Here is a 25,778-nt window from a genome sequence, read left to right as displayed (position 1 = left end):
AGGAAACACATTACATAATGCATTTAAAATTTTCCAAACAGTAATTAGACGATAATTATAATAATCCTTTACCATAAAAGCACTGCTTTTATCATATTAACTGTACAACAACAAGAGAAAATGACGTCTTACACTCAGTTTGCACCGCCACTTGCTCCTTGGCCACAATTGAAAACAAACAAAGCTTGGATAGAAAAGACAAGAAAGCAATATATATATATATATATATATATATATATATATATATTGGGAATACAGCCATTGTTCCCAGTCTTTGGCAAAGGTAAGAATATATATTCGACTTTATAACTCCAGCATTTAAAAAGGCAGACATAGTTGACTGTATCTCTTTAACAAGTGTTATTATACAACTGTTATAACAACTGTTAATAATAATAATAATAACATTCTGACGGCGAGGCTAAGTGCTGCTACGTGTTAGTTTAGTATCTGTGTGGAGCAGTGAGAATGTGGCAAGCTCTGATACTAAAAAAAAAAATAAAAAAATTAAGAAACAGGAAGATGAGAATCTTTCACCAAGTGGTCTTCATCCACTGAAGTGAATTCCCCGTCATATTGTGGCAGCTGACTGACATCAAAGACTGTGAAATGGAACCACTGGCTCTCCTCTCTGTGTTTAAGAGGTGGAGAAACTCTTATGTGCTTGTGCCTGAGTCTTCTGAGGTGAAGAGCCGCAAGTCATCCTCGGTTCAAGCCGTAATAACTTCAATTCACCGGAGTTTAATTCGTGTAATTGATGCATGGCGTGCATGTCCGAGGATTGTGATATTGTCATCACGTGACCGCTTCTTGACATTATTACTTCCCTTTGAACTGTGCAAAACACATCTCAAAGAAATTGGAGGCCCTAAAAGGATTTTTTTTTTCAATTTGTATCCTTGGTAAGTTCAGGATGGAGATGCTTTGGAAGCTTTTTGTGCTTTTTATGTTGCTAGACATTGTGGCCCCACTTGGGTTTCCCACTGCAAACAATATTGTGACTAATGTAGGACAGTCTCCGTCTCCAGACCAGAATCATCTGCACATTTTCAAGGTCTCAGTCGGGGCTCAGACTACGCATATGCTCTGTCAAGTTGGGATATTTTATCAAGACCAGTTCGAGTAATATTTAAATTTCAGTGCGACTTGCATGTAAAACAATAAGAAATCAGGAGGGGACCAAATATTGTTTGACACCACTGTATTTGTAAGAAGACACTGCTTCTGTGTTCTTGTATGTCATGACATGAAGTTGGTTAGCTGGTCAACCATCCTATCGATAAGAAAGACTGGGTGTCACCACTGATCTCCAGAGATGGGTGTTCAGAAACCTGTTGGCAAGCATCGAGTGGGGACGGTCAGGTCTCGGGAATAATCCAAGACAGCGCTACAGCAAGTCCCAAGGAAAGGAAAGGACAGCTGATCCAGGAAGAGGTCTGGGCAGGAGTGGAGGAAGCCTGCTGCAGTAAGGCGGTGGGCATGCCATAGCAGGGGCGCATGGACCCGATGGGAAGAGGTAGCCGACAGGAAGACCTCTTGGCCAGAGTTATGGAGATCACGTTCCTCATATAGTCAGTTTATGACGTACTCCCTAGCCCATCCAACCTCCTCCTCTGGGGCTTGGCTGAGACTCCACTGTGCCCGCTCTGTCAGAAAGCTGGGTCACTAGAGCATGTCCTAAGCTGTTGTCCCCGGGCACTTGGAGAGGGGCGCTACTGTTAGCGCCACGACCAGGTGCTGCGGATCATCGCAGAGGTCATAGCTACAGGGATCTCAAACAGCAAGCGCCGTCAGCCGACAAGGCAATCCATTGTTTTTGTTAGAGCAGGGGAGAAGCCGCAACAGCACCGGAGCCAAAATGGGGGGCTGCTGGCAACAGCTCGGGACTGGCAGCTAGAGGTCGACCTAGGAAGTCAGCTCAAGTTCCCGCAGAACATCACAGAGACCACGCTCAGGCCTAATATAGTCCTGGTCTACGAGACAACAAGGCAAGAGGTTTCGTTGGAGCTGACTGTCCCATGGGAAGACCGGATAGAGGAGGCCTTCGAGAGGAAAAGGTCCAGGTATGAGGAGCTGGTAGACAAATGCTGGAATGCAGGATGGACGACCCGACTCAACCCGATCCAGGTTGGGTGCAGAGGCTTTGTCGGCCAGTCTCTTATCAGGGCACTTAAGATGTTAGGACTGAAAGGGCTGCAGAGCAGGAAAGCCAACAGAAACATATCTGACGCAGCAGAGAAGGCGTCAAGGTGGCTGTGGATCGAGCGGCGGGATCCGTGGACGGCGCAGGCTACTAAGGCACAAGTTGGGAACTGATCAACCCCGGCTGGGTCGCCTGGGGGAGGGCGTCTGTTGTAAGACCCGTAACACCCTATGATCCTAGGATACAACACTGATGATGTGCCCAAGTTGCACCTAGAGTGTTTGCAGGAACTCTCCACTGGACTATCACAGTGTGCCCGGTCAGGCATATATCCCTGTAGCGTCAAAATTTTGTCACGGAAAAGTACAACAATTCAACTTCTCGTGATAATTAGTACCTTGAGATAACTTTTATCTCAGGACACGATGACTTCCTGTAACCACTATGTCTCCCATGGCTTCGTAACTGTTCGGCAACGTTGTCATTCGCTGTCTGTAAGTCAGAATATTGCAGACGGCAAAGTCTGTGCGCTTTTAACACTCTGACCAAGTGCCTTCTACTCAAAGTAATATCACATGTGACATGCATGACTTTATTTTTTTCCCCCGAGATAACAGTTATCATAAAATAAAAAAAAATAAAGTCATGCATGTCACTTCCAGGGACTCGTAACACGTATAGTTTAGCCACGTATGGTATTATTTTGAGTAGAAGGTACTTGATGAAGTGTTGAAAGCGCACAGACTTGCAGACAGTGACAAAGCCATGGGAGACAGCATGTGCTGACGTTTACGATTGTATCTTGAGATAAAGTCATGCACGGCACATCCAAAAAAATAAACACATGCATGTCACTTCCAGGGTTCTGTCCATCCTCACTCCCATGGCGTCATATGTTGACGGGACGGGGGGGGATGTACCGATGCTCTCTTTAGTGAATCACTGTGACTAAATGGTACGGCCATTTAAGGAACTTTACGTAGCCATTAACACGTTGTTAAACAAGACTAAATGGAGCGCCACCCTGTGGCTTACCTAACCCCAACTGTTGTTTTTTTGGGGGGGTTAAAAAAATACAAATGAACTTGTCACACTGCTGGGGGTCCAAATGAAAACCTACTGTGTCACGCAGAAGGCTGCCTTTGTCGTCACTATAGGGCGTTACTATGTCACGCCACGGGAGTGAGTGTGTTCAACATGTTGGACTGTAGTAACTCAACAGTCAGACAAGCTTTTGTCAAACGTGTTCAGGTAAAAACTTTTTTGGAACTGCAACCCACCTTGCTATTGCTGCGGACGTCCAGCCGGTGCCACCGCCTGTCGGCCACGTTCACGTTGCTAGGCAACTGTAGCACCACTGTACCAGAGCCATGGTTGACTTTCAACGTAGGGGTGCCATCAATTAGTTCTGGAAGAACAACGGAAAGGTGGTCAGTTCATGAAGTCACGATTGAAAATTGCAGATCGTCTTTAATAGAAATGGAAAAAAAAAAAAAAAATCATGGCTGCCAAATTCATGAAATTGTTTTGTGTTTTTGTGTGTGCTTTTATTGTTGTACTTCCTGTCTCCCCGCTTTTGTGTTTCATCTGTCCTGCTCCATCTTAATGGTGACTCACAGCTGGGACCCAGTCCACTGATGATCCTCCCATGGATATCGACCCTGCTGCCCAGTGTGTTGTCGCCAGATGGTCTGCTGCCGACACTTGGTATGACGTCTCGCAGTTACTCTGATTCTCTTGACCCTGGTTTTGACTTCTCGTATTCACTCAGCGTTTCTCTCCTCGCTCTCCGTCTGCACCTCCGTCTGTCTACTCTCTCCTTAGCGTCGTGTTAGCTTCCTCAAGTGTTTGTTTACTCGCTCTTTCTGTTAGCTTCTTTGCTAGTTTTTACTCGGTTTGAGTGTTTGTTTCTCTACCGAGCGACTTTTGTTATATTTAGCCTCGTGAGTGTTTATACCGAGTGCATAGCTTTCTGTTGTCCCCGTTTTACAGCGCAGTGTATCTCACGCCTGTTGTAGGTTATTCCCCCACCGTTCGTGTTGTGTCCTCCTCGCTCCACTTTGGTCTCGCCGCCCTCAGTTCATGGTTATTGATTGTTTATTATTTGTGTGTTTAGTGTAATAAATCTCCAGTTTAACAGAAACCTCGCTTGTTTCGAGTCCCCTGTGGGTTTGAAACCATCTGCTCTTGGGTCACCTGACAGCAGCATTATGACAACAACTTCTTTTTTCTTTTTATGGGTGCTTGATGAGGATTGCAGCAAAGCCGCAATGTTGTTTCCTCACATGGCTGTCAGGAAGCATCAGACAAAACTTATTACATTCTATTTTCTGACTTACTCAAATGGGAAATTAAAAGTTAATGAAGTGGCTAAGGCCGCGCATGTGCTTGGCATCACATGTAAGGAATTATAGGGGGAAGTTTACCAGCCAGCATTCATCATGATGTACACTGAGCTTCAAAACTTCAGCCGGCGATATAAAGCTGATGAACGAGCCTCTTAGTGTTTCCGTGAGTGCAGTGGTGGCTGCAGTGGTGAGTACAGACTACTGATCTGTGAAGCACGCACCAGCAGGGAGAGGAAACTTTCTTTCCAGCTTTTTTCCAGCTTGATGTCGACAGAACTGGCCTCAGACGTTGAATGCCAATGAGTAAAAATGAATTCTATTGTTGACACTTGATCACAGGCGGCGAACTGGCATCCATCCATTACTCGCTAGATGGATTGAGAGTTTATTTCTAGCCAGATATTGGGACATTTTAGACTTTTATCACAGTTAAAACAGCAAAATCCATATTAATGCGGACATCATCGCGTTGAAACTGACGGCTATTACTCTTGAAGACACGATTGAAATCCAAAAATAAGTAACAGCATGATGGAAGACAAATCACACAGCTTCAATGAAGGATTCCTGTCATGGTAAAGTTACGCCAACTGCTTCCCAAACAGTTTTTTTTCAAGTGAAATATATAATATGGAGACCAATAAAGTGTCACTGAGTTTTTGTGAAAAGATAAACTATATGACCAAAACATAATACAAGTATGGAACAAGTTATGTTGTGTACAAAAGAAGGTAAATGGATGACTGAAAAAAAACAAGTGCAAGGGACTAGTACGTTTAATCTAGTGATGGGTAGATGAGGTTTCATGACACAGTATTGGACAGTTGATGAGGTTTCATGACACAGTACTGAAGGGTAGATGAGGTTTCATGACACAGTATTGAAGGGTAGATTTGGTTTCATGGCACAGTACTGAAGGGTAGATGAGGTTTCATGGCACAGTACTGAAGGGTAGATGAGGTTTCATGGCACAGTACTGAAGGGTAGATGAGGTTTCATGACAGTATTGAAGGGTAGAGGAGGTTTCATGACACAGTATTGAAGGGTAGAGGAGGTTTCATGACACAGTATTGAAGGGTAGAGGAGGTTTCATGACACAGTATTGAAGGGTAGATTTGGTTTCATGGCACAGTACTGAAGGGTAGATGAGGTTTCATGACAGTATTGAAGGGTAGAGGAGGTTTCATGACACAGTATTGAAGGTTAGATTTGGTCTCATGACACAGTATTGAAGGGTTGCTGAGGTTTCATGACACAGTATTGAAGGGTAGATGAAGTTTCATGACACAGTATTGAAAGATAGAAGAGGTTTCATGACAGTATTGAAGGGTAGATGAGGTTTTATGACACAGTATTGAAGGGTCTATGAGGTTTCATGACACAGTATTGAAGGGTCAATGAGGTTTCATGACACAGTATTGAAGGGTCAATGAGGTTTCATGACACAGTATTGAAGGGGAGATGAGGTTTCAAGACACAGTATTGAAGGGGAGATGAGGTTTCATGAAACAGTGTCCTGGTTTTCAGAGGCCACCAGATGGTGCTGTCTGCCGTAAACTGTTTGGACTTGAGAAATTCAATGAAATCTTTCTAAAAAAACAACAACCATCCTGAGATTTAGGACACAGTTTCATCAACCCTGCAACACTGTTTCATGACACCTCATCTCCCCTTCACTAGTTTAATATCATGCACAAAAAAAGGAGTCATAATGTGAAACTATGCATTTAAAACATGCATTTTGAGATGAAAAGAACAAAACAGAATACTGTGAAAATCAAATTCATGAAGAAAAAAAGAAAAAAATATATAAATCAATAAATCAGTAGGAGTCTCACTGCTACACTGATTCGAGAGAAGAACAATACTTTTTATTTCTTTCATTTAAATACACAGCAGTGTCTCCAGCAGTCCCACGAGGAGCATGTGAAATTGAGACCGAGTGTGCGCCAAAAACAATTAACTAACGAAGAAACGGAGAAGAAACTCTTGTGCCACGTGTGACAGTATGGTGTCTGTCTCCTGGAGCCAGTGGAGATTGGAAGTCAAAAGTGAGGCTGACAGAAATGAGCTTCCCACCCCCTCCTCTTCATACGACACTGTGCGTCTTTCTTGTGCGGAGCTTTCGTCACTCCACCGCAGTGTCACTCAGGCGGCTCATCCCGCCTCGACTTTCTCTTTCTCCTTTCATCCACGTTTCCACCATAGTTGACATGTCGACGTTGAGTTTGCTAATGACACATGTTTCTATTTGACATTCTCAAGGGAAAAAAAACGAGTAATTACACGCATATTTCATCAAGTTTTTTTTATTTTTGAGCAGGAGAACTGCATAATGTTTTCAAGGCCCACAGTGTTGGAAATTGATTTTAAAAAAAAGTTTGGTGAGAAATGATCTGAGTGAGAACAAAGAAACCAAACAAAGGAATTTGGATTCTTATTTTTGCTACACAAGAAAAGTTGGTGAATCCAGAATTGTTTTTTGTGAACAGATTCACCACATGAGACGAGGCAGTCTTCCTTCTCTGCATGCTGCAGATGTTACATTGGTCTTCTCTGAGTGTTTGGTTTACTTCACTGCACCCTAGGTGGCTACAACACATATAGTGATGGTGTGCACTGCTCTCTCCTCTCTTTCATAGTTTTTGCCAAGGCCTTCAAAGAACTATTGTAGTATCAGGGACTCGTCTCAGAGCAAACATCCATGTTGATGGGGTCAAACACCTTCACCTTCTCCTGCCGCTTATTCGGAGTCGGGTCGCGGAGGCAGCATTCGGAGCAAGGAAGCCCAAACTTCCCGATCCGCACAAACCTCCTCCAGCTCTTCCCGGGGGATCCCGAGGCGTTCGCAGGCCAGAGCGGAGACATCATCTCTCCAGCGAGTCCTGGGTCTTCCCCGGGGTCTCCTCCATGCCCGGAACACCTCCCCAGGGAGGCGTCCAGGGGGCATCCGGATCAGATGCCCCAGCCACCTCAGCTGGTTCCTCTGGATGTGGAGGAGCAGCGGCTCCACCCCGAGCTCCTCCCGGATGACCGAACTCCTCACCCTATCTCTAAGGGTGCGCCCAGCCACCCTGCGGAGGAAACTCATCTCAGACGCCTGTATCCGCGATCTCATCCTTTCGGTCATGACCCAGAGCTGGTGACCATAGGTGAGGGTGGGAACGTAGATCGATCGATCGGTAAATCCAGAGCTTCGTCTTGTGACTCAGCTCCCTCTTCACCACGACGGTCCGATACAGCGACCGCATCACTGCTGCCGCTGCACCAACCCGTCTATCAATCTCACGCTCCTCTTTTCCCTCACTCCAGAACAAGACCCCGAGATACTTAAACTCCACCACTTGGGGCAAGAACTCTCCACCGACCTGGAGAGAGCAAACCACCTTATTCTTGTTTGTGGTCAAACAACACACAGAAACTCAATAAAACTAATAAGTATTCTGCATGTTGCTACCACAGTGTTGTGTCCTATTCGCTGTGAGTGGCTGTTTGTCTTTTTTAAAGCGGTAAATAACTCTTGTCTTGTGGCCTGTCCAATTATTTTTAATGAATTTAATGACACTAAAAGAACACAGCGTATCAAATACATGAATTGAAAAGCACATGGCTTTGGTTCAGCCGCCTGTCGCTATCCATCAACGCCGACTCACCTTCCCACCTGGCTCACCTTTCTCATTTCCATCCCGCGAGAGAGCAGGGAATGTGTGTTCTTCTTTGTCTCACACGTGTCAATCTGTCAAATCTGCGCGCACTCCAGCGAATTGCCTATTCCTCGACAGGATGACCTCACCTCCACTTCCTTCTGCTCGCTCTCAGGGGGAGGCAGACATGTCAGTCGTGACAGCCAGCACCACTAAGGCCTTTGATGTAATCCTGAGCACGTTGACATGACCACTCAGAAAACCACATTATTACATTACGGCTAAGTTCAGACTTTTAAACTGCACGTAAACAGCTTAGTCCGACACCTGGAGAGAAATTTGACTTTCTCTTAGTCGGACTAAGCGACCTGGATAATGGGTTTAATAGCTGGACTAAGCTAGCGTGTAGTCAGTAGCTGGACTAAGCTAGCATGTAGCCAGTAGCTGGACTAAGCTATCATGTAGCCAGTAGCTGGACTAAGCTAGCATGTAGCCCAGTTGCTCGGACTAAGCTAGCATGTAGCCAGTAGCTGGACTAAGCTATCATGTAGCCAGTAGCTGGACTAAGCTAGCATGTAGCCCAGTTGCTCGGACTAAGCTAGCATGTAGCCAGTAGCTGGAGTAAGCTAGCATGTAGCCAGTATCTCAGACTAAGCTATCATGTAGCCAGTAGCTTGGACTAAGCTAGCATGTAGCCAGTAGCTGGAGTAAGCTAGCATGTAGCCAGTAGCTGGACTAAGCTAGCATGTAGCCCAGTAGCTGGACTAAGCTAGCATGTAGCCAGTAGCTGGAGTAAGCCAGCATGTAGCCAGTCACTGGACTATGCTAGCATGTGCCAGTAGCTGGACTAAGGTAGCATATAGTCCAGTAGCTGGACGAAGCTAGCATGTAGCCAGTAGCTGGACTAAGGTAGCATGTAGCCCAGTAGCTCAGACTACGGTCATGAGCTATGGGTCATGACTGAGGGAGCAAGGTCCCGGATACAAGCGGCTGAAATGGGTTTTCTCCGAATGGTGGCGGGCGTCTCCCTTAGAGATAGGGTGAGGAGTTCTGTCACTCAGGAGAGGCTCGGAGTAGAGCCACTGCTTCTGCACATTGAGAGGAGTAAGCTGAGGTGGTTCGGGCATCTCATGAGGACGCCCCCTGGACGCCTCCCTTTGGAGGTGTTCCAGACACGTCCAGCTGGGAAGAGACCGAGGAGTCGACCCAGGACCAGGTGGAGAGATTATATCTCTACGCTGGACTGGGAGCATCTTGGGATCCCCCAGTCGGAGCTGGTGGATGTCGCTCGGGAGAAGGGCGTTTGGCGTGACCTCCTGAAGCTGCTGCCCCCGCGACCCAGCAACGGATAAGCAGGTGACGATGGATGGATGGATGGATGGATGTAAACCGGGAGAACACAACGCAATTGGACTCAGTATCTTCATCCAGCTATTGCCTGAGTCAACCTACTCTCTGCAGGGAACCATAGTCACCGCCTCACCTGAACCTGGCGCACATGCGATGGATACATTTAAGGTTCAGAAGCACTTCAGATGTAGACTGACCGACTGGTGGCTGCTTCAAAGGAGCTTGTTTGTCAACATGTTTGAGTCAGACTCCAGAGAGCCAAAGAGGAAAGACAACGCGGGAAGCAAAGAGAACAGGAAGAGGCGGGAGCAGATGTGAAGAGCTTTAGGACAGTCTGGTCTGGATCTAATGGAGGCTTAAAAGGAAGGCGGAAGAGGTGCTTGCAGTTTTCGAAGGAAACTGGAAAAGGCTAGATTCGGGGAGACGTGAATTTGTTTTGATGTGACGGCTGAGGTGGCAGGAGCTGAGGGAAAAACATTTCAGCAGAAACAAAGCGGAAGTCTGACTGAATTTGATCAACACTAGGATCTAGCTGCTTGAACAACAAGTGAAGTATTTTTGCCAAGCTCTTTGCCACGCAGGAGTCAAGTATTTCAAAACATGACGCGGCGCTGCAGCGCATTATTATTTGGGATCAAAGAACATCATTAAGCCATCAACATCCACCCTCGCGCAGTCGGTCTCCACTTCTGCTCCAACATATATATATATGTGGTGGGAACAACTGCCTGGCATTTCACCACTGACTGCAACGCAATGACGGTGACAAAACCTCCCAGGTGAATATATAGAGTCATGACACTTATGTATTTGCAATAATATTTTTGATCTTTTAAATACAGTCTGCTCAAGTTTGTGAAGGTCCCACACTTGTTGAGTGGCAATAACTGATCAAACATGAGAAAGAAAGAATGAAAAACAGGCTGCAGATTGCGCACACAATCGCTCACTTGTTACACTGACTCAATAGAGCAACTACTGCCATCGTCTTGGTTTACTTTTGAGTCATGTTTTCTGAGTGATGATAAGTGGTGCCGTGACCTCTTGAGTTCATACGATGTGATGCGTCTGCGGGCGAACAGCAGGGCACGTGAATGAGTAGAGCCAGACTAACAGTTGGACTCACGTCACGTGTCAAAGCACAAGTACTTGCAAGTGGACTTTTGAGTCCCAGATTGACGTAGAAGTCAGTCATCAGTGTTGCGTGTTGACGCACTAGGTCTTGTGCTGGGTTTTTTGATGCCGTGGGCAGCGCTTTATGTAAAAGAGATTGAGGTTAGGGTTTAGCAAACTTCACGACAGAATAATGGGGGGAATGATCCTTGTCGGCTTGACTCTCCACTCCTCCTTTGACTCCAATGACATGCGGACATGCAACAGGGAAGGCTGGCTTTGATGTCAGCGGTTCATCGAGTGAGAACATGTTAGCTTTAATGGGTGAGAACTAGAATCTACACTTCTGAGCAACGGTTCAACACGGTCAACCAGGTGCGGGCAAAGTTGTGTGACAGAAATCTGGATTAAAATGACGTTTTTGAAATACCTTCACCTTCACTTCACCTTCTTCTGCCGCTTATCCGGAGTCGGGTCGTGTAGGCAGCGTTCGGAGCAGGGAAGCCAAACTTCCCGATCCGCACAAACCTCCTCCAGCTCTTCCCGGGGGATCCCGAGGCGTTCCCAGGCCAGAGCGGAGACATCATCTCTCCAGCGAGTCCTGGGTCTTCCCCGGGGTCTCCTCCCGGTAGGACATGCCCGGAACACCTCCCCAGGGAGGCGTCCGGGGGGCATCCGGATCAGATGCCCGAGCCACCTCAGCTGGTTCTCCTCCATGTGGAGGAGCAGCAGCTCCACCCTGAGCTCCTCCCGGATGACCGAACTCCTCACCCTATCTCTAAGGGTGCGCCCAGCCACCCTGCGGAGGAAACTCATCTCAGCCGCTTGTATCCACGATCTCATCCTTTCGGTCATGACCCAAAGCTGGTGACCATAGGTGAGGGTGGGAACGTAGATCGATCGGTAAATCCAGAGCTTCGTCTTGTGACTCAGCTCCCTCTTCACCACGACGGTCCGATACAGCGACCGCATCACTGCTGCCGCTGCACCAACCCGTCTATCAATCTCACGCTCCCCTTTTCCCTCACTCCAGAACAAGACCTCGAGATACTTAAACTCCACCACTTGGGCCAAGAACTCTCCACCGACCCGGAGAGAGCAAACCTCATTCCGGTCGAGAACCATGGCCTCAGACTTGGAGGCGCTGATCCTCATCCCGTCTGATCCTACTCTGACTTATATCACTATTGTTATTATCAAAATCAATCCAGCAGTTTGTTACACCCTGGTACAATAACTTGTTTGGGATACTTTGCCCATGTTAAACGGAACCCCCGGGAGTAAAGTCGTTCTGCTGACATCGGCAAAAAGACGTGGTCAAGGCCAGTTGAGAAAGTCTGGCCGGAAGACACGCACTAAGCTGCCAGGGCCAAATGGAAGCATGTTCATACTAGCATCGCCTTTTGAAGGCTTCCAGTGTGCAAGGGGTTAGAACAAGAGTTTGCTCTTAAAGGGCTCGTCCACACGACCGGCGCCCTCTCCGTGAATCCACTCATGCTTAATTCATCACTTCCTACTGACAGAGAGCGCCGGTTGAGTCAAAGCAAGAGGCAGGTGGATGTGGCTACTTTGTGTGCAGGGTGAGCATGAACCCCCGTCGAGTCGGGGGAGGGGGCTCTTAAATATGAAAAACGTCTATCTCCTCTGATGGCCTGAGGAGACACAGGAGTCCAACCAAGAGCATATGGACTGCATAAACAGCCAAACAAATCACCTCGCTCGAACGTCTCAGCCAAGGAAGTCTGGAACTAAGAAGCAGGGCAACACATCTCCACGCGGAGAGCTTCCTTGGACAAATGATATTGTCAGAGAGCAGAGCAGCCCTGCGGCAAAGTGCCTACACTGAGGGTCGGCTGTTGTGGAGATGAGCTCCAAAGTGAGAGGAGCTGAATGGAAACTAACAACAGCACTTACAGCGGCCATCAAGGTGCGTTTGTGTTTGACAAAAAGTGCCCTTTCATAAGTAAAAGCATGCGTAGAAACGGGGGCTGTTCGTGTAACACAAAAAGAAATGACACCGCTAAAGGCCTGATGTGAAGACTTGAATTTTAATTACTCGAACCATATCAGTCTTGTTAAATTGTCTATTGATTCGATTCCTTTAAAGCGCTTTCCCAGTCTTTCCAGCTCTCCGCCCATTTCAGCATTTGATCTATCACTTAAAAACACATATGCGGTGGTGGTGGACCCAGTGGGATCTTGTCCCCAACTTTATATATATATATATATATATATATATATATATATATATATATATATATATATATATATATATATATATATATATATATATATATATATATATATATGCAATGTGTGAACCACTGGAGGAGGAATGAGCGCCCCCTAGAGACATGATTTGCTATTTTTGGGGGGGCTCCCGGGTGGTAGTACTCAAGACTGGTCCTGGTCTCCAGACCAGTCTCAAGGAACTTTTTAGGTCTCGGTTTTGAATGCATGCAATTCTACTCGGTCTTGTCTTAGTCTTGGACTGGGTGGATGTGGGATTCAAGAATGGTCGACACCAACAGAGAAAACTGTCTGAATTGGTGAACGTAATTGCTCAATGAAAGAATCTGGCTTTTTGTTCAGTTTGTTGTATTTTTTATTTGATATTCAACAGGGGTCTCAAAGTGACCCGCAATAGGGCCACAGTGGGGGCAGGTTTTTGTTGCAGGGGGAGAATCGGGAGGATACCCAAACACCAGTGACGGGTAGATGAGGCTTCATGAAACAGTGTCCTGATTTTCAGAGGCCACTAGATGGCACTCTTGGTTTAGAAATGACAATGACAATGAGGTTTCATTGACTCGGTTGTTCAAGTCCAAACCTTTTTTTTACAACAGACAATGCCATCTGGTGGCCTCAGGACACCCTCAATTCTGTGTCATGAAAGCACATCGACCATCACTACCAAACACCAGTCAGGTATCTGACGGCTATTTGTTTGTTTCAGCTGTCTTGTCCTGGTCTTGAGCTCCAAACATCTTGGTCTCGGTACTCTCCAGTCTCGACAATATCTTGGTCTCAGTTGGTGTGGTCTTGACTACAACACTGCCAGGTGGTGACATGAATGGTCACACTCTACCAAAGCACTATTTTTTTTCAATGGCTGCCTCACGGCTGTTTTTGTTTTGCAAATCAAACCGAGTTCTTCATGTGTTTATTATACAACCGCTGATATTGCCCCGGGGGAATGGTGCTGAACCCTGGCTAGCTTTCTCCCATTCAGAGACTGAAGATGAGTCCACGCTCGACTCTCTCCCGGCTTTCAGTGGCACGAGTGGCAACTCAAAACACCTGGATATTTGTCAACACGCATGTTTGGGGAAAAGGTATCCGGCCTATTTGGTTACATGGCAAGGATGCATCTGTTTAAAGTGCAATAACTACATTCTTGAGCAAAAGTGTTTACATGTCGCCCAACACTCAACTGGGTCATGACTAAATTTACTGACATTTTTTATTAAATTTATATACTCAACAAGACCACTTGAGGGCTTGAGAGGAAACTGAAGCCTCAGTGTCTCAGTCCATAAACAGCTTTCGGCCGTATCGTGACAGCAAACATGACATCTGCACTTCTTTTTCCTGGCCTGGAACCAAAGAGCTGTTCACAGATGCGAACCTTTAACTCTGTACTTGACACCTTTAACAAAAAATAATGGGAGGCTTTAAAAGAAAAAAAGAAAATTGGATTGATCATCTTTCCCTTCAAGCGTGCACGGCTCACATCAGCCCTAAACTCAGGAAGGTCACTCTAAAACCTCCTCACATGCTCCGCGCTTATGCAGATGCTCTGATGCAACTGTTACAGTGTCTATCATCAAGGTCAGCCGGTGGGTGTCTTGGTACCACGGCCCTTCGTGATCCACCGGCAGTGACAATCCATTTAAAAGAAAGCTTGGACTTAGATCTAAAAGACCAGTCCTTCATTATCTCCAAAGCTCCTCCATAGTTCCAAGGTGAGTGGAGGACCCCCTGCTGAAAGCTGAGATACTGTAAACACTGTTGAAGGGGTAACCTTCTCTTTAACACTTGTAAGGGGTCTGTGGACACCTGAGTGAACGTTGCAGCCTGAAGACAAAGTCACAAACAGGTTTGTGGATATGAAGTGCCAAATACTGCACACAGAAACTCAAAGTACAGTGAAACGCTTGATGGATAGAAATATTTACACCAGACTCCTTTGGCTATTTTGTAAACCATGTTATGGAATTCAGTAGTGGTGGATAGATGAGGCTTCATGAAACAGTGTCCTGATTTTCAGAGGCCAAAAGATGGCGCTGTCTGCTGTAAAATGTTTCATTCAATGAAACCTCACATCATTTCTAAACCAAGAGCGCCATCTAGTGGCCTCTGAAAACTAGGACACCGTTTCATCGACCCTGCAATACAGTTTCACGATGCCTCATCTACCCATCACTAAAACGTAGTATTTATTTCACGGCTGAACAAATGCAAGCTGACTCTAAATAGTAGTATCTCCAGTGAATTAGCATGCGGAAACCGTTTGACAAGGTTGGCTGCACTTGTGCAACTATAAGACAAGCTAATGAAGAAAAAGTCTCTCAAGTCATTTGAATTTATGCCTTTGAGCACAAAAGCAGTGCTGATTAGGTCGCTTTCCATTATATTATTATGTTTTTTTTCACCCCCAAAATACGCCTGCTTCTTATTGTTGGGTAAAATGAAACATGGGTTTGTGGGAGAAGTGAATTTTGGATGATCTGCCAGCATGAAAATGTAACAAGGGCTTAGTGTGAAACCAGCTGACCTAAGCTGTTATAACAGAGACGACAGTCTTATGCTTAAAAAAAAAAAAAAAAAAAAAACCTTGTTCAAAATAATACACAACACAGGTGGTAAATGGATTTAAGAGAACATTAATGTTGGGGTTTTACCTAAAACACTTGAGGTCAGATAAGGTATTATCGTGTCCCAGTGACGTCCACGCTTGTTGCTAGCGCCGTGTTAAAAACATGTACGATAATCTCTTTGTAAGGACAAGAAGATTGGATGCAGTCTGTGCCGACGCTTCCCGAATGTGGGTCTGTGTTACGCTCAGCAGGAGAACAGCTTGGTCAACCAGAGCCATGGCAGGACAAAAACCAAAAAAGTAGAAGGAGACGTGCCTGCGGTCGGTGGGGAAATGGAACGCAACTCATGGGCAGCAGCACTTGATGAAGCTAGAACAAGGGGGGAAGTCTATATACTCGCCATGAAATGATTCCGTTGGCTTGTAAATGCACTTTCTGACACTGGACCTGACAATGGATATTCTCTCCTCCTCCCCTAGAATGTATGATCGCCTCCAAACTCTGCATCTACGCCCTGGATAGCGATCGCTCCTTCCCATCGTAAGATTGTCCCCTCAACCTTTAGGACTCAGAGTACAATGCCTCATTGATTTTGGAGCGAGCCTCAGAGGTTCAGTGTGATCGGTGCCATTATCAGAGTTTAGACGCCTGAGCGCCGCTGTGACGCAGTGGTTATGTTGGATGCTCTTTCTATTTCCCCGACTGAAGCTTTAAAGTATAAATAGTATTTGAGTTCAGACTGGGTGATGAAAACAGCCGCGTCTCTCGATATCCTCTCCGCCAGAGACAGACCACCTGTGTTTACATCCGTGAGCCTTTTATCTTCGCGTTCTATGCTGCCTGTGTCCTCTTACTTTATTGCTGTCGACTGTGTATTTCTTGTATTTAAAATCGACGGATGTGAGAGATTCCTCTTATTTAGAGAGGTGATTTACGTAACAGTCTGGAATGGTTCCCAAAAGTGTTTTGCTGCACCCGCTCTGGGCAGAAACACACACACGGACACGTTTGTTTGGCGATTTCTATGAGGACCTCTCATTGCTACAATGCTTTCCGCAGCCTCTCACCCTGAACCTAAGACTCTGAACTACGCCAAATTATAAGAAACGACTTTTAACCCTATGAATCTTGTGAGGACAGCAGAATGTCCTCACAAGAAGGTGTCTTGTCAAGACCTGGACTATGGAAAAACACACCCACATCATAATTGCCATCTTTTGTGTGGGCGTCTCCCCCTAAACCTAACCATCCAACACACAAGGCTAACTAGAACCAAACTTAAACCCAGTTATAATGACCCAGTTAGTTTGAAGTTTTCATCCTCAAATTGAGGCTTAACCTTGTGGGGACTTGCAAAAAAAAAAAAAAAAAAAACAAGGTCGCCACAAGGAGGTGTTATCCCCAAAATAGACTGAACCGACACAGAATTGCTTACTTACACACACAATCATGTTTCACTACTGTGACTATCATGACCCTTTCCCCAGCCTCTCACCCTAAACCTAACCATCCAAGACACATGGCTCACCTGAACCAGGACTCCGAAGCAAACTTAAAAGGTAATGACTCAGTTTTGAAGTTTTCATCCTCAAATTGAGGCTGAACCTTGGGTGGTTCCAACCAAATGTCCCCACAAAGTCATACAGTCCTCACAAGGATAGTGTTTTGTCAAGAATTGGTCCCCCCACAAAACACGCACGCAGAGACTCTCAGGATTGTCACACCATCTTTGTGGGGACTGATGACAAAACCCTTTCCCCAGCCTCTCCCCCTAAACCCAACCATCCAAGAGGTTAGGTTTTAATCCTCAAATATGAAGCGTAACCTCATGGGGACCAGCAAAAACGTCCCCACAAATACATACACTCTCTAGAAGTAGGTGCTTTTCCAACAAGTATACAAGTATAGACAGGAACCACACACACCCACACACACGCTTGTGAAGGCCACTGGCTGCAATGTAAACAGAGCCATTGTAAAGAGACAGGGGGAGAAAGAGAAAATTCATCATTTTAAGTCCTCCGTCTTTCATTTTCATGTGCCCTGGAAGAGCAGTCTTTTCTTCTCCCTGCTTTTAATATGGTGTATGATTGAGGTTCTCAATAAAGGCCGGCCACAGCACTAGAATGCCTCCAACACTTTATTCATTGTGGGAAAAAAAAGCAGATATTGGTCATTCATTCCTGTCCACATCTGACATGAGGTTTCACTCCCAACTCAGGCAGGTAGATTTAAATATGTCAGGGGCCTTTTCAAATCCCACGCGCCATGCGAGCGGAGGATTACATGGGCGCGCAGGTAAACCCAAATATGCTCTGTGCGATCTCTATCCAAACATGAAGATCATTAGAACTTGTTATGATATAAGAAGTAGGTGAGTAAAGAAGACCATTTCATTCCTTTAGAGCATTTGTTCAGACGCACTTTTGCATTCCTGCTGTTCATTAATGCTTGTCAAATGAAAAAAAAAAGAACAAAAACATAGCATCGACGGCCTCTTAAAACAGCGCTCTTCCATTCTTTTTTCACCAAATGGGAAGATTAAAGCCACGCTGCATGAATATTTCAGTCACATCCATATATAATATGCTCCTCACATGCTGCGAGTGAATATAAACTTGAATAAAAATGTGTCAAGCCGCTCTCTGTGTCAACTCCCTCGCTGCAGCCCAGCGAATGTTTATTCTTGACCCTTGTACTTTCTCAAAAGAACCCGGGACGTAACGTTCCTTTTCATCGGCGGTAACCATATCAGTTGAGTATTGTATCAAGTACTACACGCAAGAAGCGACCAGCTAATATCATTCAATCATTTTATTGTTCAACAGAGCAGATAAGATTGACGTCATCCGATCTGTGCCAGTATAGTCATCAGTGATCCACTTTTCATTATTTAGTCATTTTTATCCTGCTATCTTCAAGGCTGAATATTTCTTGTCAATGTAGAGGTGGATTTAATCATTGTCTTTGCTGTAGTGCTTTTTTCCTTAAAGCATTGGGGCTCCACTAAATTTTCTTTTCTTTCCTTCTTTTTTTCCCAATTCATTGTGGAGTCGTGGTCATAGCTGTCTATTTGTTACTACTGATCTGTTGATGTGGTGATGCCTTTTTCTATGCCACCATTATTTTTGTACTCCATCGTGCTTTTATTTATGACTGATATTGTTAAAAAATATTCTTCCTTCGATGGAAGGATGACCGTAACTCCTGAACTATAGAGGGCAGCGGAATATTAGCCACACCCACTGAATGTAAGAAGGAAAACAGATCTTGTTCCTACATGAGCCGCAGTGCTCCATAAGCCGCAGGTGCAGTGGTGCTGTCTGCTCCGTAGAAAGGCTTTAAAATGCATGAGGATCACTTCTAAACTAGTTTGGAAAACGGGCTCTAGCATGGAGACTGACTCATGAAACAAACTGGCCAATGTTCTGAACTGGAATCATCAACTCCTCACATCTTTAATTGACATTAACGCGCTGTTTTCACCTGCATGTCCCAAGTTCTGTGTAAAAATCCAGATATTAGCCGTGTCGGTGTATAAGCCGCAGGGTTCAGACCGTGAGAAAAAAGTCGCGGCTTATAGTCCGGACATTATGATAATTTAAACATTGTCTTATCCTTTGATTCTAATGATAGTATAAATGCATTTGTAATATTCTTAATATTAATATTTGCACTTTATAATATTGTTTCTTTTTAATATATTGTGATATGTTGTGTACAGAGCATGTTACAAACACAATTTCCCTTGGGATTAATGAAGTTTTTCTGATTGTAATTCCGTAAAATGTAAGTTTTTTTTTTTTTTTTTTTGTCGTCAGCTTTGTTTTGTGAAGCGTTTGTTTCTTGTTTTCATAGTGATTCGGGCCGAGGACGGCTTCAGTGATGCGTCACCACCATGGCACGGGCAATAATAACCAAAACAACACATTCATAACGCAGCGCTCCGCACACAGCAGCAGATAAATTAGTCATTTACAGCAAGTGAACCTTGAAATACGTTCATGAAAGCTCATGATATGTTCCTATCAAAAGGACAAATCTCATAAATATTCCCACCAGAGTGTCCTTCCTAGTTGGCTGAGATTTCCCCACAGTTCTCCATGTAAAACACTGGTTCTTCAGTAAACATTTTCCTAAACGTATAGGGACAGTAAAACCGTGGCACTCCCAAGATGGACTTTCCCTCCCACACACTTTACTTTGGCAACGACTGCCTCTCTCCTGAGAGGCAGCTGTTGTAAAGCGAGGGTCGCAGGAAAGACAAGGAACGGCCTCGCAGTGATTAAAACACTAAATAAACTGAAATGTGCCAGACTGCTTTTGTTGTCTTCTTTTGTCTGTCTATAACTTTTGTTTCCTACCAAGGGAAGCTATTATCACAAAGAGTCATCCCTTTCAGGCTGGAGCATTTGAAAACGTACCCTGAATTCATCTTGTCTTTTGCGTCGACGTTTTCTTTTATTTTTGACGAGTTTTTGTTTTGTTTTGTGTATATTTATGGTTGCACTTTTCATCATTGTTTATGTCAGGATTTATTTTTAACTCCAACAAAGAGTTTACTTACAAAAAAGAAATAAACAGAGGGCGACCACTAGTGATGGGGTTTCATGAAACAGTGTCATGATTTTCAGGGGCCACTAGATGGCCTTGACTTGAACAACTGATTCAGTGAAACCTCACATCATCTCTCAACCAAGAGCGCCATCTAGTGGCCTCTGAAAATGAGGACAGTGTTTCATCAACCCTTCAACACTGTTTCATGAAACCTCATCTACCCATCACTCGCCTGCATGATCTCCAAGTTGGTAAGTCGCGGAATCCTCACCTCAAAATCCAAGGTGAACAGGAAGTTGAAGTCTTGAATCATTGAAATACCCTGAAACACATTCTGCAAATTTGAGTTTGCTCTTCCGCTTGTGCTTTCTAGTTGCTAACGTCTGTGTTTATCAAGACGTTGCTTATATTTAGACAAGGCACCAGTGAGAGTAGCTTCCCTGGATCTTGCATTCTGTTTGCTATTACTGGGATGTGCTGGACTTGGCTTGACTTCCCACTTCTGAGGCAACTGGATCGGAGCGAAAGAGCTGGCGTGCTTTCTTCTTTCTTTGTACACTTTGTGTCATGCAGTGCTGTCAGTTAAAAGGGGCAGAAAATAAATGTTGGGAAATCGTATTGGGTAACAGAAAAAGCACGTAGATTTGCGTTTTCATGTTCTGGTCGACAAATCAATAACATGGCGCTTACAAAAGTTGACGCAAAACATGATGTTTCGTGAAACAGTGTCCTGATTTCCAGAGGCCACCAGATGGCGCTGTCTGCTGTTTGGCAGATGTTGGACTTGAACAACTGATTCAATGAAACTTGGCTTCATTTCTAAACCAAGACCGCATTCTAGTGGCGTCTGAATATAAGGACACTGTTTCCTCAACCCTGCAATGCTGTTTCATGATACCTCATCCACCCACACTAATGTTTGGCTCTAAATTCTTGAGATATAAACACAAAGAAACCAATGGACGCAAGCTTAGAAATGATGTGAATTTGTTGTTCAAGACGAAAACATTTTAAAGCGCCATCTGGTGGCCTCTGAAAATCAGGACACTGTTTCATGAAACCAACCCTTCAACACTGAGTCATGACGCCTCATCTACCCGTCACTATCAAACAGGCTTTGTCCTGAGTCGACATCCGTGGTGTGCAAGCTCCTAGGAGAAGTTGATCTACTCTCAACTATAAAAAAACAATTTGGATCTATGATCACTGTCTAAAACAGATGCCCAGGCTCAGTCAAGACATAAACTCCATATGATCCATGTGCAAAAGAAAACATGACGACTAAATAGGTCATGCAAATTCGACGATAAAAATCACATGTAATTGCAGAGACATTGCTTTGCATCAAGATGGTGAAATGAAATTCTCTTTTTAATGAAAAAAAAACAACAAGTCTCTAGCAACCATGTTAGTGGTAGTGCAATATTTAACATCATAGATGGGGAAGAAAGCAATGACACCTGGGACAGTTTGAACGACAGCAGTGGTTCTCACTCTGCCTCTCGCTACTGGAGGGAAAAAGAAACAAATGAAAGTTGTGTTTTCTTTACTCACGTGCTTCCATACTTTTGCTCTATGTATGAAGTCAAACAGCAGACAAATGGCTGTTTGCCATCACCGAAAAGAATGCAAACAAATTACTAATTTTTTTTCTATACATTTGAAAACATGATGTCATGATTCCGCTTTTATTTTGGTCACGTGAGTCCTGCACATGGCTGGAGCCAATAAAGCCCTGCTCACCTGAGTATAAAAACACCTGGACTCCAGCAACGTGTGCCAGATGGTCTCCTCTTGTTCCAGTGGTAAATTGGTTCTCCTGGTTCGTTCTTGCTTTCTGTGCGCTAGCTAGCTTATTTTGACTACTCTGTCTGAAACCCTGGTGCCTGAGTTAGTGTTTCGTTCCTTCCTCTGTTTCCACGTGTTTCCTGGTTTCTTTTGTGATTGACTCTCTCTGTTCATTGAGCTTTGTCTCTCTGTTTCCAGATTTAAGTTTGTTTCATTCACCTGGTTCGGTGATGCTTTCTGTTGGACCCTTTTTCATGTTTATGGACTTCTGCCAGTTTGGTGACTCTGTTTGGACATTCTGACTTGGCTTTGATTCTCCCGGTTCAGTGACGCGTTCTGTTGGACTCTTATTCGTGTTTATGGACTTCTGACAGTTTGGTGACTTCTGTTGTGGTTTTATTGTTGTTAAAGATTAAAATAGTGTATTTGACTCGCTCCTTCCTCCTGTGACTTTCACCACTGCACTTGGGTTCCACTCCACGTCTTGACCCGCAACACATGAAGTGAAAACAACAATTTTGAGTGGCTCTTTTGAAAGGTTGTAGAAGACAGATAATTTTGGAAATGGAACATTTCCAATCTGTTACTGGAAGCTGAGTTGTGGTGGGGCGTCTCACATGGTATTGCGAGTCCTAAGGAAGGGGATTTGTTGGGGGCCATGAGCGAACTCGAGGTCACACACAGGCCCTGTGTTATTCTCCGGTCTTGACTCTAAACCTTACATATTCAGCGTCTGGTTTCTAAATGTGCTCTGGCGGAGATGTCCCCGCCCGTATCAGCAGAGCCTGCAGCTTAGTCATACCTGCGATTTCCGGCTGAAGTCGTACAAATGAATCCATCCTGCCCGGTTTTAATAAAGGCCATTTGCCCAGTAAAACGTTGGTCTTAAATTTCTCAACCAGTAAATTGGAATTCCTCTTTCACGCAGCTGCAGTTCTGGTGGCACAAGTGCTTTCTGTGAGTTATGTGCCCAAATTATATGCTCCACAAGCCCGCTGGGCTCCGAGATATAGGGGAGTTAGACGCGTCTGCTCCCACATCACGGCAGAGAAAGCCTCCTTTAGCTTTGAAGCGCTGGCGTTCAAAGTGAATCCCCGCGTGCGCCGTGATCTGTCACCCAACGGTTCGTATCTTCCATCAGATCTGGTTCCCTCCTCCATTGTTCCTCACCACGACGGCTCTGGATTGGTGAGCAGATTTAATGCCCACATTGATCTCCGTGATTATCACATCAAAAATGAAATAATAATCGAACAACATGCAGATCTTTTAATCTAGAACATCATTTATCAGTGCCGACTTCAATCAGATCGCAATCTGGACTTTATTTCTTCACACCAGGATTAGACACGATCTGTGTTAAAAAAGGCATCTAAGATCGTATGATCGTCTTGTTTGATATTGACACTCCAGCTGAATCGTCGACTGACACATTTAAATCTGTTTTCATTTCCGCTCCAACATCCAAACAGAATGGAGCGCAGTTTTCTGCCAGTTCATTCGGTAACACACGCTCATGCATGTGCTCGTGCCCCACAGTTATAAACCGGAGCGGAGAGGAATGGAGCGCCAGTCAACACTTTCAAGTGTCAGTGACGCTACAGCATGTGGTTTTCACCCAAAGTGTCGGCTCCACCCAAAAGAAATGCTGCAGAAACGCTACAGAAAGACCGAGACTACTGTTGCACCACTGGACAAAAAAAAAATATTGAATTATTCTTCCCACATTTTACAGTCTAATGTTGACATTATGTGATGTATTTTTAAATGATTGAAGATTTTTTCTACTGCTACTCTGTGATCTTTGAGAAAAAACAAAACCATAATTCTATAAACTACACATAAGACAGGTGGTGTACAAAAACAAAAAGAATGAAAGCAATAATAAAAACATCCAAAAGAAGCAGAGACAGTCAAACTCACTTACTCACAGTTGTTGCATGGAAAAATGAAGGAAAATGGATCAATGTAATCCAAACAAACCAAGAGGCTGAACCAGTTAAATAACCGTTTGTTGGTTTATTGTGCCCTTAAATTCGCCCCAACTGTTGCGTGATGCTGGTATTCTTGCATGACAGAGGGAATTGGAGAATCTAGACAGTGACAAGAGGCACTTCGGTGGCGAGGCGTCGACTCTCTCGCTGGAAACCAGCGGTGAAGTGTCGATTCAAGGAGCAGTTGCTCTGGTGATCAACATTTTATGTCAGCCATTCCAAACCAAATCTCCATTTCACTGAGGGACTTGTTGAGGAACGACACAATTCTTTGCATCTCCTTCATAGAGATGATGGGTCCAAGGAAAATACTAGTGACGGGTAGATGAGGTATCATGAGACGGTAACAAACAAATCAAATATATCATATTTTTAGTCCATTTTCAACAATAAATTATGCATCATAGAGAAGTTTCCTCTGAATCTAAATGTCACATGTCTATATTGTTCGTACATATGTGAGGTAAACTTGGGAGGAATCACAATGATACTTGTAAATATCCTCCTACTTCTCAACTTCATTTGTGGTGTGTGCAGCAAAGAAACAACAAAATGACGATGAAGAAAGCAAGTCCAAAGTAAAATAAAAAACAATCATTGACACGGAAGAGGAGCATCTCTCAGTGACAATATGAGTATTATGAAATAAAGCTGTGACTGGAAGTTTGGGCACAACACAGTTTTGTTTGGAGAAGTGAGTTTGTCCTACCTATAGCCATGAAGTCCTCCTGGTCCCAGGCCTGCAGCTGGGCCAAGGGCCCGCTGTAGAGCAGCACTCCGTCAGGCACGTCCGTGATAAACTCCAGCGAAATGTGGCTCTGAAAGCAGGGCATCATGGGAGGGAACCAGGCATAGCCATTGCCATGGAAACTGTGCTTATTCTGCTGGCACTCTGGACCTTCAAATTGAGCCGGGCATTGGCACCTTTGGGAGAAATCGAGGAGCAATATTAAACAAATTACTGAAGCAAATAAATATCTGAGGCTTTGGTTGCCACTGCCTGACAATTTAATGAAAGTTCAGTCAGAGAAGCTGACCCCGGTACTGAGTGGAGTTTAATATTTCTCTCCTCTGTCTGACAGCCTATGGCTCTCTGCGCTACCACGGCGCATCTCTCCATCTGTTTCAATGATGCAGATGTTCTCATTAGCCGCCGCGCCGCCGGGAGTAGACTGGCGTCAGGAAAGCCTCTCTGTACATACTTCCGCACATTTATCTAGTCATTTGTCATACATATTTCATCTCAAACTTTTCTTGTATCCTCCTGTCTTCGGCAACGGCGTAAGTTTCCGTCTCATCTCAGACAGATGTAAAGCACATCAAACAAGGCGGAAATGTCAAACCGATCAAAGGCCCCTTTTAAATATTTAAATTGTGGATGTGTTGCGTCCTGCTGCGTCGACTCTGCTCGCGCTCCTCTGCGGAGCAAAGTGGGAAGGTATTGATTCGTATCCCATGCAACGGTTGCGATGTGACTGCACCGGTGAATTGGGGGGATTGAGGGGTGGAGTCTGCGTGCACCTGTGATCATAAATCGAATGTGTGACAATGTAGACATCCAATCTGCAGCACGGCGGCTGTCACTTCAGTAGTCCAACAACTCTAGAGACACACTCTAGAAAGACCACATGGAGTGTTTTCCCTTCGCTTCTGTCTGGAGCACCAAGTGATACCTCGGAATACGCAGGAAAACAAAACTGAAACTGAAGGCTATGAACACATCACAGGGCTTCGCCAGGTTTTTTAGGAACTGTAAAAAAACGGAACCAGTCAAGAAGCAGTAGAGACACTATGTAGCAGAGGAGAACGTTTTGACATTTACCGAAACGGTGACCATAAAAAGTTAGTGTTCGATGTTAACAACTAAATCTCTCTCAAACCAAAGCCATCCTCACGCTCTCTTCATACGGCCGGCCGGAATGTGCAGCTAAAGTTCCGCGAGCAACGAACTCCTGTCATTGAGGTGTTTATTTGGGGATTTTTCATTGAAAAACACGCAGAAAACCTTCATGTTAAACTCC

The 25,778-nt window shown here is 44.8% G+C and overlaps 1 protein-coding gene across 2 annotated transcripts in view; it reads right to left on the bottom strand.

Annotated features, from left to right (window-relative positions):
• The window catches only part of si:ch211-186j3.6 (neural-cadherin), a 323,558-nt gene that overhangs the window by 81,082 nt on the left and 216,698 nt on the right, over positions 1-25,778 (bottom strand). For both annotated transcript variants that reach the window (XR_008413679.1, XM_053853874.1), the window contains exons 27-28: positions 24,467-24,681; positions 3,424-3,551 (exon numbers count right to left, since the gene is read on the bottom strand). Coding sequence is in view for 1 of the 2 variants with exons in the window: in XM_053853874.1 (XP_053709849.1) it covers positions 3,424-3,551; positions 24,467-24,681 (343 nt within the window). In the remaining variant the exon portion in view is untranslated. The remainder of the gene's footprint in view (positions 1-3,423; positions 3,552-24,466; positions 24,682-25,778) is intronic.

This window comes from Synchiropus splendidus, chromosome 1, assembly GCF_027744825.2.
Source record: "Synchiropus splendidus isolate RoL2022-P1 chromosome 1, RoL_Sspl_1.0, whole genome shotgun sequence".
Lineage (NCBI taxonomy): Eukaryota > Metazoa > Chordata > Actinopteri > Syngnathiformes > Callionymidae > Synchiropus > Synchiropus splendidus.
Note: the sequence above shows the minus strand (reverse complement) of the source record. Positions and strands in the feature narration are given on the sequence as shown.